The sequence below is a fragment of the Trachypithecus francoisi genome, unplaced genomic scaffold (assembly GCF_009764315.1).
Source record: "Trachypithecus francoisi isolate TF-2019V2 unplaced genomic scaffold, Tfra_2.0 Contig01461, whole genome shotgun sequence".
In the NCBI taxonomy this organism is placed as follows: domain Eukaryota; kingdom Metazoa; phylum Chordata; class Mammalia; order Primates; family Cercopithecidae; genus Trachypithecus; species Trachypithecus francoisi.
In genome coordinates this window covers 8,200,146-8,214,143 of record NW_022681433.1, presented here as the reverse complement: position 1 = coordinate 8,214,143, position 13,998 = coordinate 8,200,146, and the positions used below count along the sequence as shown (strand labels likewise).

The following is a 13,998-nucleotide window of genomic DNA, read 5'->3' as shown; positions in this document are numbered from 1 at the left end:
GGTATTTTGGCATAAATAATCGAAATTATTTATAACATGGCCCATATGTCATATGTCTACATTCAAATGTTAAATCATGCAAGGGATTTTTTAAGGGACGAATAATTTTTTATTCCAGTATATTTTCAATAAAAATGATAGTTCACAGAAGCAGAATAAGATATTTTATAACCAAATACCCTATGCATCTAATATCTTCCACTATTTAAAAACATGTACAAGATTAGAATAATATTTTAGTCACCAATTACTAACAGTAGTACTTAACATTGATCACTGGGATTAATGCCTTTTCCAAATAATGTTTGCATGTTAATGTATTAACTAAAAACTGTGATGGCTTTCCTTTTAAAGGAAATCATTGTTACTGATGTTTTAAAACAATCTTTTCATACAAAAAATTTATATATATGTATGAGGTGATTGACAAGCAAGTTTTTTTTTGTTTTAGAAAGACAAGATCAAATTAGGAAATAAAATGTTTCTAAATGGAAATGTCAAAATATATAGTCAAAAAATAATATGTATTCCATATTGCTTTCTCTAAAATACCCAGATTGCTTTGTTCTAAGTAACATTTTAGTTTAGGGGTAGAGGATGTGGTGGTATAGTCATTTTAGTTTGGATGAATTACACTTTTTTTTTTTTTTTTTTATTTTTTGATGGAGTCTCACTCTGTCACCCAGACTAGAGTGCAGTGGCACCATCTTGGCTCACTGCAACCTCCACCTTCTGGGTTCAAGCAGTTCTCTGCCTCAGCCTCCTGAGTAGCACCTGCCACCACGCATGGCTAATTTTTGTATTTTTAGTAGCGACGGGGTTTCACCATCTTGGCCAGGCCGGTCTTGAACTCTGACCTCATGATCCACCCGCCTTGGCCTCCCAAAGTGCTGGGATTACAGGCGTGCACCGCTGCACCAGGCCGAATTACCCTTTTAATACACAAATATAATTTAAACTTTGGCTGTAAACACTTTTGGTAGTGTTTTACAGATACATATTGAAAAGTTGTAGAAAATGTAAGTGGCGCTAGTTATGCAGAATATAAAGATGAATAACATTAGTTTTATCTTCTATGCACTTACAGAGCAGTAAGATATTTGCACATAATTGCTATAATAAAATGTGTTGTGTCAGAAGTTTTAAAAAGTAAAAAATGGTAGGACTGTAAAATGTAAGAAATATTTTTCTTTTTTGGTATTTTGGTATTAATATTATGTTTGGATGTTCATTCATATGGTAATGTCCCCTGGGTGTTCCTGATGATGTTTCACATTTATGTCACCATTTTCACATACTTGGTTTATGTTTTCACGATATGCCTGTATGTGTGTTTATAAGTGTGTATAAACATATGCATGTAAGTATACGTACTTCGGTATTTCTATAAGCATATAAGATAATATATAGGAATTTAAGCTTTTTATTCTAGTTAATTTTAAATTATATCTCTAAATGTTGGTAAAATACAAACCAATAAATACAGATGATTATTGTGGTTTACATATGAAAATCCAATGAAATAAACATTAAGTAAAATTTTTTTGTTTTAATTTGGGTTATTGTTAGAATGAGTTTTTTAATTAAAACTTTAAAAAGCAGTCACCTGAGTGCCAATATTCTTAGCTACTCAAAATTTATTATACTTTTGAGAATATTGCTTTAAGAAAAATAGAACTTTCTATATGTTCCTATAGCATTTGTGCAAAATGCAGTAGGAGTGGAATCATTATTCTAAATTGCATAAGTACAAATGAAATGGAAGAGCGCAAAGCATATTTCAATTCCTTTTAGGAAAAGAGTCTCTAGTGTAGTTAATATATGCAGTAGCTCAAGTACCATCAAATGTAAATGATGAGGTGATATTGATGAAAGGAGGGGATTGAGGTCTCAGGGGGCGCTGACGACGGATTGAACAGAAGCGGCCTTGCACTGCACGTAACTCAAGTCTGTCGTCTTCACTGCTCAAAGCCATAATGGGAGGTGGCAGTTTGAAATGAGTTGCCACGGCAAAGAGTATTATTTTTGAAATGCTTTCACACAAATCACTAGGCCCTGCATACAACTTAGTTTCATGCTTTAATGTCATCAGGAGGCACAAATTGGTGTGTCTAATTGTTTGCCACCTGCCAGCAAAATGAGCTGCCAGCCAGCCAGACGGGTTTGATTGTCTGTCAGCCATTCAATAGATTGAGAGTGACAACATCAAAAATTTAACTTCAAACTCTGAAGCTTTGAGCAGCTTTTCAGAGACATCATCCCCACAAGTGCTTCTGGACCAGTGCATTTTTCAATTATGCTTCCAGGGTATTGCTACCATTTGCCTTATCTGTCTTAAGGTAGCTATAATTACATTATGAGGTATATAAACATATTTCTGAAGCACTAAAGTCTGAAATCCAAGTTATGACATGTCTTTTAACATCAGATTGAATTCGTTGAAAATGGAATCCAAGATGACAGACTTTAGAATGAAAGTCCTGAATGCTACCAGTTCCAAATCCAGAATCTATCATGGATCTTACTTCACCAATAATGTATTTTTCATTTTAATCTTTGGTTGAAAAGTAGATATAAACTCAGTTGGTCACTTCTTTGTAACTAAATCACACTCCTAATAATATTGTACAGTCTCAGTAGAATTCATGTAGGATTTTACTTTTGTTAACCAGTTGTTTATTGGTTATATTGCAGACATGCTAACAATGAATTCCTTATGCTTATCCTGGATTTTAAATTTGGAAATAATTTCTTAAAACAACTGGGATAATTTGAGTTCTGTTAACTTGTGTTCTGCATTGAGTGTATCTCAGCCCTTAGGATGGAGCATTGGTGAATTTCAGTGTTTTGAAGTGTATAATAAAAAATTGCAACATCAAATTCTTAGAAACATTTAGACTTAATTAAAATAAACCTTTTTTCTTTACTATTACATATTTCAGCAGATTATGAAATATTACATAAATGTTCTCTACATATATGGAAAGTGCTGATTCTTTTTCTTTTACTTCCTTCAGTCATCTGTGCAGATTAAGTATATATCTTTGATTATACTCAGTGATCCGAACAGATGTGTACTCATGAAGTATTAAAATGCTAGAGATCCTCTAGTACTGTTCTATAGTGAGCAAACACTGTATGTAAAGAGGAAATACAATCATAAAACTCTAACAATTTTTTCAAAGTTCTGTTACTGTGAGGCAGAGATAAATACTTATGATGGTTTTATTTTTAACAGAAAAGCCTAATAATATCATTTTAGAATTCTTAAATCAAGTTGCCAAGTTCTCTAACAATACTATCTTTTTGGATAGATTACTATATTTATTGATGGTTTACAAAATGTTTTAATTGAGCTATTATTTTTCATGTACTGTGTAACTTTTACTTTGGAGTAATGCTTTTCTCTAAAGCCACCAATTAACCTTTTACTTATCTTTTAAACTAAAAATTTTATCTTACGTATCTGCATGCTTTTTAGCTTTTGAGAGTTTGGTGTGTGTGTGTGTATATATGTGTGTGTGTGTGTGTGTGTGTGTGTGTGTGTGTGTGTGTTTTGGTTCAGTTTTAAGTTCCTAGGATTTCCAGAGATCCCACTTAGTTTCAACAAAAGACAAAAAAAAAAAAAAAAAAAAAAAGGAAAAGGGCAGTGTGCTTCGCATAAATTTTTAACTGTTAACATGTTTATAAAAATTGTTTTAAGTGTGGGATATCACACAAAGCTTATAATTGTGTTGCTTCTTTGGCTAACACACATCAGACTTACCCTTCATGTTTTTAGATTTTGCAAACCTCCTATATTCAAATTACTGGATTTGATATATTCATAGAAACTAGTAGGTATTTTTTCCTCAAAATTTTAATATCCTTGCTTCCCAGTGTTTAATTCTCTGAAAAAGGAAAATCTATTTGGTAAATAATATAGGGCAAAAAAAGCAATTTAGATAGACTTCGTATTATTAAACATGAAGTGTAAGCTTGAGCTAGGTATTTTCTCTTTAGTTTCATTAGTTTTTTAATATTGATATTGGTGGTAAGGATGAAATTTCGGGTAAATACTTTTTAAAATGTTGAGTAGAGTTGATGAGGTCTTCTTACATTGATTTATTTAAAGCTAGAATTCAGTAACTGTGAAAAATTATAATTACTTCTGAAGACTTTAATTTGTTCTTATTACTTTCTGTTTTTTAAAAAAAGTATTTTGACCATATCATTTAAAAGATGAACAAATAAATGTAATCCACATTGATTATTAATCTTGCAGCCTTTACAGTTGAAATTTCCTACATCTCACCACTGTAATTTCTGCTTTTATTAAGCTGCAAGTGCCCTGAGTATATATTTTAAGGTCAATTGCCAGAAGATTCAGTTTTGACTGAGCATGTTTGTATCCTAATTTCCCCAATGTTGTCGCCTTTGTCTCTCCTGGCAATTATAGAGAGCTGAATAAAGTATCTCTCATTAATAGGTGATTTAATGAAATTCTTTATTGTTTCTTAAACATATTTTTTGTATTGCAGTTCTCAAATATTTTACAAAATAGGGAAGCATGATAGATAATATCGTGAGAGTATTCACCTTGTGATTTCTGATGAACTGAAGTAAATTGTCATGTTATCCTAGAATCAGCAACAAATTATTTTTCTCTTTTAAGTTTCAACTTTTTCTTTTAAGATATACATTTAACATCCATACCCTAGTTAGAGAGTGATGATCTGGAAATTAGGGGAAGTGGATATTAATAGTTGGTATCTCTGTAATTTGTTATGGGACCTTGATTCATTCTTTTTGGCTCTCTGGAACTCAGTTTCCCAACTCAGATAATATGGGATAAAGCTACATGATTTCTAAAAGGTCTCATAAATTTCCAGAATTCTATTTAAATGAAGTGGGCTTATTGTTAGCCCCACAAAGCAACAGATGGATATTTTTGAGCTTGGCTAAAAGATGTGAATCCCAGAAAAGGTGCATCTCCATTCTCAAACTACATTAGCCCCTCAGCATCTCTAAGGTGGATTCTTTCTGTTACCTCCTAACTGCCCTCACTGTTTCCATGTTTCCTTTCTCACCCCAAATTTATTTTATGCCATAGACATTTTTCTAAAGTGTGAAACTGATGAAAATTCTGAAATAATTCTTGTTATTTATATAATAAAGGAGGATTATTTTAGTTTGGAATAGAAAGTCCACACCTTTCACCAGGCAGAAATACCTACAGCAATTCCTTTAACCTACCTTGTTTTTTCATATCTCTTTGTCTTGCTAGGTTTTTACTATTGAATTCTTGTATGCAGTTTTCCCTACTTGGTTAATTTCTATTGATCCTTTTTCATTTCAGCCCACTCTTCCTTGATTGTGCACAGCCTGTGTTCCTGAAAGGACCTGGGCGTAACTCTGACCAGGTCAATTATTGAAATATATTGCATGGTCAGTTTGTCTGTCATATTCCTTAAAGTATCTACGGAATAAGCCTCAGGGCATGGGGCATGTACTGTTTGTCTTGTGTCTCCTAAACTTATCAGTGTAATCCCCTGTTCGTGCTCAAACAGCAGAAGGGAACAGAAAGGGATTCTTACAGTGTGCCATGAATAATTATAAAACTCACTTGCCTTAATGAGTCACCATTTAAAAGCTCTTTCTTATCTTCAGTATCTCCCTTTGTACTTAGGATAAACCATGATGTACACAGATAAGATAGTATCCCTGTTTTTACAAAATTTACCAAACTGATTAATGGAGACTGCCAATACTCTATCCTTATACCACTTTTGCTGTCCCTTTGCATTCACTTCTTTGGCTATCTCATCCACCCTTCTGGCATTAAATAGCATCTATATGCTGATGACTCTTACATTTATATCTTAGTTTGAACCTCTTTTCTAAACTAGAGACTCATCTATCCAATTGCTTATTCAACATTGCTATTTGGATGATTAAAAAGAGGTATAAAAAATTAGTATAAAAAACCTGCTCCAACCACATTCTTTCCTATCTCAGTTAATGGCAACTTGTCCTTTCTGTTATTTAAGGCAGATTTTTTTGCATAATCTTTGATTTTACTCTCATGTCCACATCCAGTTCTTATTTAAATCTTACTTGCTCCGCCTTCTTAATATTGCCAAAATGTGAATTACTTCTTACCAGATTTTGCTTTGCTATTCCGCTCCAAACCACCATTGTTTCTTGTTTGTATTGTTGTAGTCTCCTAGTCATTCTCCACAGTAACCATTGTCCCTCCTAGGACTATCCTTGACATAGCAGCCAGAGTGGTCCTATTGTAACCTAAGGTTATAGTCCTCTTCTGTGCATAAGCCTTCATGGTTTCTCATCCCTCTTTGAGTAAAAGCCAGCATCTGTACAATGGACTACAAGGCCCTGTGAGCTGAGTCCTCTTACTTATCTAATGTCTTACAGCTCTCCATGTCACCCGGTGTTCTCTTGTCATACTAGCCTTTGTATTGTTACCTCTGCCTGTGATGCCCTTCTTTAGGTAATCTCCTGGCTTATTCTTTAACCCCCTTCAGTGTTCTCTCGAATACTACCATTTTTTTGTCAATCTTCTCTGAGCCATCCTTTCAACATTATTCCTTCTTCCTATCTATGCTTTATTTTTCTTATAGCACTTAACATCTGATATACTATATTTACTCATTTATGTTATTGTATTTGCTGTATCTCTGTATTGGAATGTCATTTCCATGAGAGCAGAGATTTTATTCTATATATTGCTGTATATCCAGAGCTTCTGACAGTTCCACACACATTGCAATGCTCAATAAATATTTGTTAAATGAATGAGTGAATGTATCACATCTAGCTTTGAGATAGGATAAATTCAATGATGGAAGAATTCACACTTACATGTATTATATATCAATTTATTAAAATCATATAATCAATTAATGAAATATTTTATCAAGTGAATTAGATTGAAATATGTCCTGGCTTGTACCATTTTGATGATAATTTTACAACCTTGGAGTGTGTATAGATTCTACGCAATATAAAAGAATTGTCCACTTTCTTGTAGTTTACAGTCTTAAAGATGTGTGATAGAAGTTTAAAATTGTATGGAAAGCACAGTATTGAGATTTTTAAAAAATTCAATTGGTAAAGAAAATGTAGAATAGAGCAGGGGTCCCCATCCTTGGGCCACAGACTGGTACCGGTCTGTGGCCTGTTAGGAACCAGACAGCAGGAGGGAAGCAGTGGGCAAGTAAACAAAGCTTCATCTGTATTTACAGCTGCTCCCCATTGCTCACATTACTGCCCAAGCTGTGTTTCCTGTCAGATCAGTGGTGGCATTGGATTCTCATAGGAGTGCAAACCCTACTGTGAACTGTGCATGTGAGGGATCGAGGTTAACTACTCCTTATGAGAATTGAATGCCCGATGATCTGTGTCACTGTATTAGTTTATTTTTACACTGCTGACAAAGACATACCAAAGACTGGGAAGGAAAAAAAAGGTTTAATTGGACTTACAGTTCCGCATGGCTAGGGAGACCTCAGAATCATGGCAGGAGTTAAAGGCACTTCTTACATGATGATAGCAAGAGAAAATGAAGAAGAAGCAAAAGTGGAAACCCCTGATAAACCCATCAGATCTCATGAGACTTATTCACTATCATGAGAATAACACAGGAAAGACCAGCCCCCGTGATTCAATTACCTGCCCTAGGTCCCTCCCGCAACACATGGGAAGTCTGGGAGATACAATTAAAGTTGAGAGTTGGGTGGGGACACAGCTAAACCATATCAGTCACTAGTGCCAAAAGCTTTGGGGACCACTGGAGTAGCAGATTCAAGGTATCTGTTAGGATGAATAGCAGATCTAAAAGAAGAAGAGCATAATACCTGAATAGTTTAGTTCAATGGCTCTTAACCTTTTTGTGGCTGTATATGTTTTTGAAATTCATTAAAAACTATATGTTCACTCTAGAGAAAATGTTTTTACCACCAAAATTTGTATATATTTTAGTGTGTTTATGTACCCTAAATAGGTTACCCACTGTAGGTAGCTAGACTTCTAGGTAAGACTTTTTGGTGTAGATGGAATAGATAGCCAGTGTGAAATGCTGTGTAACAATCTGATAGAAGGTTTTGTAAGAGTTGGAAATTTTTACTTTCATATATAAATAGTTATTAATATCAAGTAACATTTTGAAAGATAATTTGTTATCAACACATATTGGTTAGTGTGGACTTTCAAATTAATTGTAAAATTGGTTGCTTAGGAAAGAGAATGGTTTGAGATAAAAGGGAATGGGTAGTGTTGGTGAAGAAACAATATTAAGGACAAGAACGTGCAGTCCTTTAATTCTAGATAAACAGTTTGGCCATCTGAATCAAAGGGGAAATAGTTCTTACAAACTTATAATGTTGTAGATTTAGAAAAAGATCGGAGAAATCAGTCAAATACAGGTTCCTACTTCTCTCAACTAAACCCTTGTAACTTGATCATCTCAGCCATTTGGACACATCAGTGATTAGAAACTGGAATTCATAAAAATTATCAGAGCTTTTTTTCTTCTTGTTGGTCCTAATTTGGTATGTTGACGTACATGGAAGTTTCATTTTGTTTTCTTATCATACTTTCAGATTTTAAAAAAATGCTGTAACTTTTTCTCATCCTTTTACTGTAATTTTCTGTCCTTTCAGCCTTTACTCACATGACTTGTTTTCCAGATCAACTGTCATCCTAACTGTTCTGTTATGGACATGATTCTGTTTGTCATTATTCTTGAAATACAGTGCCTAAAACTATACATATGAGATATGACAATGGCAGAGTATATGAGGATTATTGCTTCTTTCAGTCTGGGTATTTTTGCTGATGTAGACCCAGACTATATCAGCACTTTTGGGAGCCATAGCAATACTCATAATAGCTAAAATGTATTGGCTGCTTAGAATATTCCGTGTACTGTACTAAGTACTTTATATGTGTGACCTCCTTTTATCTTTAAAACAATCCTTATAGCAATCTTAAGTTTATGATGATACTACCATTATGCATCTCATTTTAATGGGGAGGAGAATGAAGCTTAGAGAGATCTTTTTTTTTTTTTTTTTTTTTGAGGCGGAGTCTCACTCTGTCGCCCAGGCTGGAGTGCAATGGTCGGATCTCAGCTCACTGCAAGCTCTGCCTCCCGGGTTTTACGCCATTCTCCTGCCTCAGCCTCCCCAGTAGCTGGGACTACAGGCGCCCGCTATCTCGCCCGGCTAGTTTTTGTATTTTTAGTAGAGACGGGGTTTCACCGTGTTAGCCAGGATGGTCTCGATCTCCTGACCTCGTGATCCGCCCGTCTCAGCCTCCCAAAGTGCTGGGATTACAGGCTTGAGCCACCGCGCCCTGCGAAGCTTAGAGAGATCTATGTGCCCAATACCACATAGTAACTGCTGAAGACAGAATTCTAACCCAGGTCTGTAGGGTTAGGATTCTGTGCCATACCGACAAACTGCTGAGTTTGCCAGCAATGAAATATTTGGAGGCTTTCACATCAATTGCTATTAATTCAGTGCTTTCAGATTTTTTAGTAAGTAGGCATTTAACCTTTCTATATTTTACTTATAAGTTGTAATTACAGGATTTAGATATTTATTTTTTTCTCTCACTCATATAACTTATTTTTTCCAATATAACTTATTTCTCATAGCTTCCACATTCGACAAGATACCAGTCTGTTACAGACAGCTTTTGCTCAAAGTTAGTAATGATCAACAGATCAGAAATTTATAATAATAGTTTTTCTACATTCTGCAAATTCATCTCATAGCACTGTTAATTAGCTCATGATTCTTGATCCATAAATAAACATTGTTGTGTCTGCTGTTGTCCTAAAAAAAATCATGAAGATGCAGAAAAAAGAGCATTATACTTTCACTAATGACTTCTCTTCAAATCAATATTTGATGGTTTTGTTTTCTTGCTGGAGAGCCAATGAAATAGTACGTCTCACATTATTTTATAAGTTTAGAGGAGAATGTTGATGACAAACCCCAAATATTGGCATGTTCCTTTTTTCCATTGATTTTTATGTAGATCATTATTAAGTAGATGCCTTATATCCCATAGACGAAAAATATATTTCACTTTAGACATTGATAATGATTATTAACATTTATAATATACCTTGTAATTGACAAAGTCCATTTAAATATGATCTCGTTTAATCTCCCCAGTTGTGTGTGAAGGAGGTAGCATTAGTCTTATGATTTTACGCTCAAAAAAGTGTAAGATCATACAGTTTGAGAGTGGTCCAGTTTTCAAGCCTTAGTTTTGAAATATAGTCAACATCTTATATTCTTTTCTGCAATGTCACACAGCCTCTCAATGAAATAAACGAAGGCATTAGATGAGGACTCGCCAATATAGGGATTGAAAGCATAATGTATGCTTTAGGTAATTAGATAGATAGTTGAGAGTTAAAGGTTGAGTCTAAAGAATTTGGCACCAACATGTTTAAAGAGAAAAGAAGAAAGTACCTAGAAGGAGATAGTGAAGACATTTTTTGGCATGAGTAAAACTATTTAAGATTATAATACCTTTGGTCACACATAATTTTTTAAGTATTTCTAAAATTAAGAATAATAATTATTACAAATTTAGATTATTAACATTAAAGAAGTCACTGAAGATATTAACAAAACCACTTATTTGTGGAAAAAATGTGTTGGTATTAAGGAAGTTTAAGCAATAGACTTATTTGAGAATGGACCATTGATGTAGTTTTCTTTAGGGAGATTTTTTCGTTGAATAAGTATAAAATAGAGATGCATTAAGAAGTTGTAGATCAAGTTGGATATTTTAGTACTGTCAGTCACCAATTTCCAAGCATTACATTTGATTAAAATAGATCATACATCTATTTGTAGATGAATAAAATCAATGTTGGTTGAGTAAGGTTTGGAAGATATTTGTTAAATGAAGTTTGCAGTGCTATAAATTTTGAGAAGAATGAACCTTTACCGCAAGGAAGTTGAGATATTTATTAAGTTTGAGAAGTAGTTTCTTTTTACATTTTTAAAAATTGACTAATATCCACATTTATTTGTCATTTAACCTTAACACAATGTCAAATTCAAAAATTTTTAAATGAAATACATTTAAAATATGCTAAAGAAACCTGGGGAAATGTTGAACTCCTCTGTTAAGGAAACCAAGGCTCAAAAACTAAATAAACTTCTAACCAAATGTCTCTCTATCATCTCCATTCTCTTTCATAACAATATTCCTACTATAAAAGCAACTCAATTTTGTTCATAAAAATAAAGTATAACCTTATTATGCACTTAGATGTTATTTATTATTGCATGGTTTAATTTTCATCTTTACTATGAAGAAGCTTTAGAAGTTGGCATTGAAAGGCTGGGTGTGGTTGCTCACGCCTGTAATCCCAGCACTTTGGGAGGCCAAGGGGGCTGATCACCTGAGGTCAGGAGTTTGAGATCAGCCTGACCAACATAGTGAAACCCTGTCTATACTAAAAATACAAAAATTAGCTGAGTGTGGTGGCATGTACCCATAATCCCAGCTACTTGGGAGGCTGACACAGGAGAATCGCTTGAACCCAGGAGGCAGAGGTTGTAGTGAGCCGAGATGGCACTACTCCGCTCCAGTCTACGTGACACATTGAGACTATGTCAAAAAAAAAGGAGAATTTGGCATTCAAATGTTTTATGTTTTTACATATTTATGAATATCATGGAGAATGCGATGTGGATAAGATGGATATTTTATGTATATTTTGCCAAAAATTCTATGTGCATAGGCAAAATAAAATCATCTAACTTGAGCACAAATTTCTTAATATTCCCAGATTTATGATCACAGTCCATATGCCATCTTAAGAAAGGTTTGCAGACTCCAAAGTCTACAAAAATGTTGGTGAAATCAATTAGTCAACACACTTTGTATATATCCTTAATGTCCATATCCTTTCCACTGACAAAGCTGGACTAAGGAGTTTAAACAATTTTTTTAATTGGAAGAAGAAAGCGGGAGAAATTCGATGTTGACTGTATATCTGGCTGCAGCGGGATTAGAATTCATCTTCAACCTCATGTTTGTTATTTTCAATCCTTCATTTCTTTACAGGAGTGTTGTGGTGCCTGTAAAGAAGCCACCTCCAGGTAGTTTAGCTGTAACCACTGTGGGAGCCACTACTGCTGGAAGTGGGCTGCCAACAGGCAGTACCTCTAATATATTTGCTGCTACTGGAGCTACACCAAAAAGTATGATTAATACAACAGGTATTGTCCTTATATATTTTTGTGATACTCATCTTTTTATGTTTTCTATATTTTCATTTTTCTGCTTATTTGATCTTAAAAATTAAAATACCCTAATCATTGACGATTATCTTAATTTTTAAGAAGGTTATATTTTATGTTACGACATTTTAGAATTTGTCTGTAGTTGTAGAGTGCATTTTTTAGTGGTCATTTTAGAGGACAGTATTGGTTTTGAGTCTTCTCAAAACAGTGCTGTTTATTTTCAGAGTGAAATCAGATTACCGAAAGATATTTGGGGAGCAGAAGCAAAGGATAATTTGAACACTGATGTTTGATATGTAAAAATCAGTAAAATGTATCAAGAATATCAAGATGTACTAAAAATGTTAGTGACAGAAAGCAGATTTGGGGACATTGATTGGTTGAGTTCTAACATATGTTCTTTGCTAAATCCCCTAAGGGAGGTAGAGCTCCCCTAAGAACCTTGACGATATGCAAGAGCCTCAACTTGATAAAAAGTGCATGTGAATAAGAACCGTTGTTTGACATTGAATTAATTCGTATACATAGATTATAATTTGATCCAGTTCATTGCCCAGCAAATTCCTAATGAATCTAGGAACAAAAAATTTCAAATCATTACAAATATTAAAAGTCTGCCTAAAATAACCTTTTTTTTTCTGTAAATTTACAGAAATGTTCCTGTTGATTATTAGCTAAATAAATCCTTACCCAAATCTTTGTGATTCCGTTTTAGGTATTTATACAGCGCAAGATGATCCCTGACTTTTCTTCCCTGACTATAGTAGTCTTCTCTTCTCCAGACTGTATAGCCTTGAACTTTTCCATTTATTATCATTGCCTAGATTCTTCCCATTTTTATTAATTTCATAGCTCTTTTTTGTGCTTTCTGTATCTATCTTGTTTATCATACCACCCAAGTCTGACATATCATGAACAACACATTTATGGGGTTGTAGTAAGTAGAATGTACTCTATTAAGAATATTTATATTGGCAAATAAATGTCATTAATGGCATTGTGTCAAAGAAGAGACCATCTATTGTTTATCTGTATTATAAATAGATATTTCTACCTGGCTTGTCTGAAGACTTTAAAGTCTTTTCAGTATTAGAGTTTCATTCTTTATACTCATTTAGCTTTCTAGAGATAGGAGTAAAACTGTTTTTCTTTTGCTAAAGTATATACTTTAAAAGTGTAAAGGTTTTAAAAATATGAATAAAGTCCTTATTGTTAGGAGTTAGGTAAATGCAAAATGGAATCACCTTTTTTGTCTTTAGAGACAAGTCATGATGTTTTTAATTTCTATTTTAAGAATTAAGAATGAATATGGAAAGTAATGGTAGCAAGAGTTTTGATGATAGTATAAAGTATATGATATTACAACGAGAAATAAAAATGTAAGTGATAAACTTCTTAAAAATGTGTGTGTGTATGTATGTGTGTATAAATTGTGAGCCAACAGCTAAGCTGGATATACTGTTCATTTCAGATATTGGCATATAGGTGCTCTAAAATGTTACAGTGGAAGTCCCAGTAAGCAATTCAGTTTTATGGGAATTAGTATAAGATGATAATATTTAGGAACACTAGATGTCCCTCAACTCCACAGCTATTTAATATACTTAGTGGCGTATTATAGAAAACTCTTTACTAAAATTACATTTTTATATCATTGAGGGAACACTCATTATTTTAAGACCAGGTACTAATGTAACTCATTATAGCCCTTCTTAAGCAG

General features: G+C 33.7%; 1 protein-coding gene across 8 annotated transcripts in view; it reads left to right on the top strand.

Annotated features, from left to right (window-relative positions):
* The window catches only part of NBEA (neurobeachin), a 786,519-nt gene that overhangs the window by 253,409 nt on the left and 519,112 nt on the right, over window positions 1-13,998 (top strand). For 7 of the 8 annotated variants that reach the window (XM_033235426.1, XM_033235381.1, XM_033235435.1 and 4 more), the window contains one exon: window positions 12,100-12,254. In XM_033235426.1, coding sequence (XP_033091317.1) covers window positions 12,100-12,254 — 155 coding nt within the window. The remainder of the gene's footprint in view (window positions 1-12,099; window positions 12,255-13,998) is intronic. The other variant, XM_033235398.1, reaches the window with a different exon arrangement.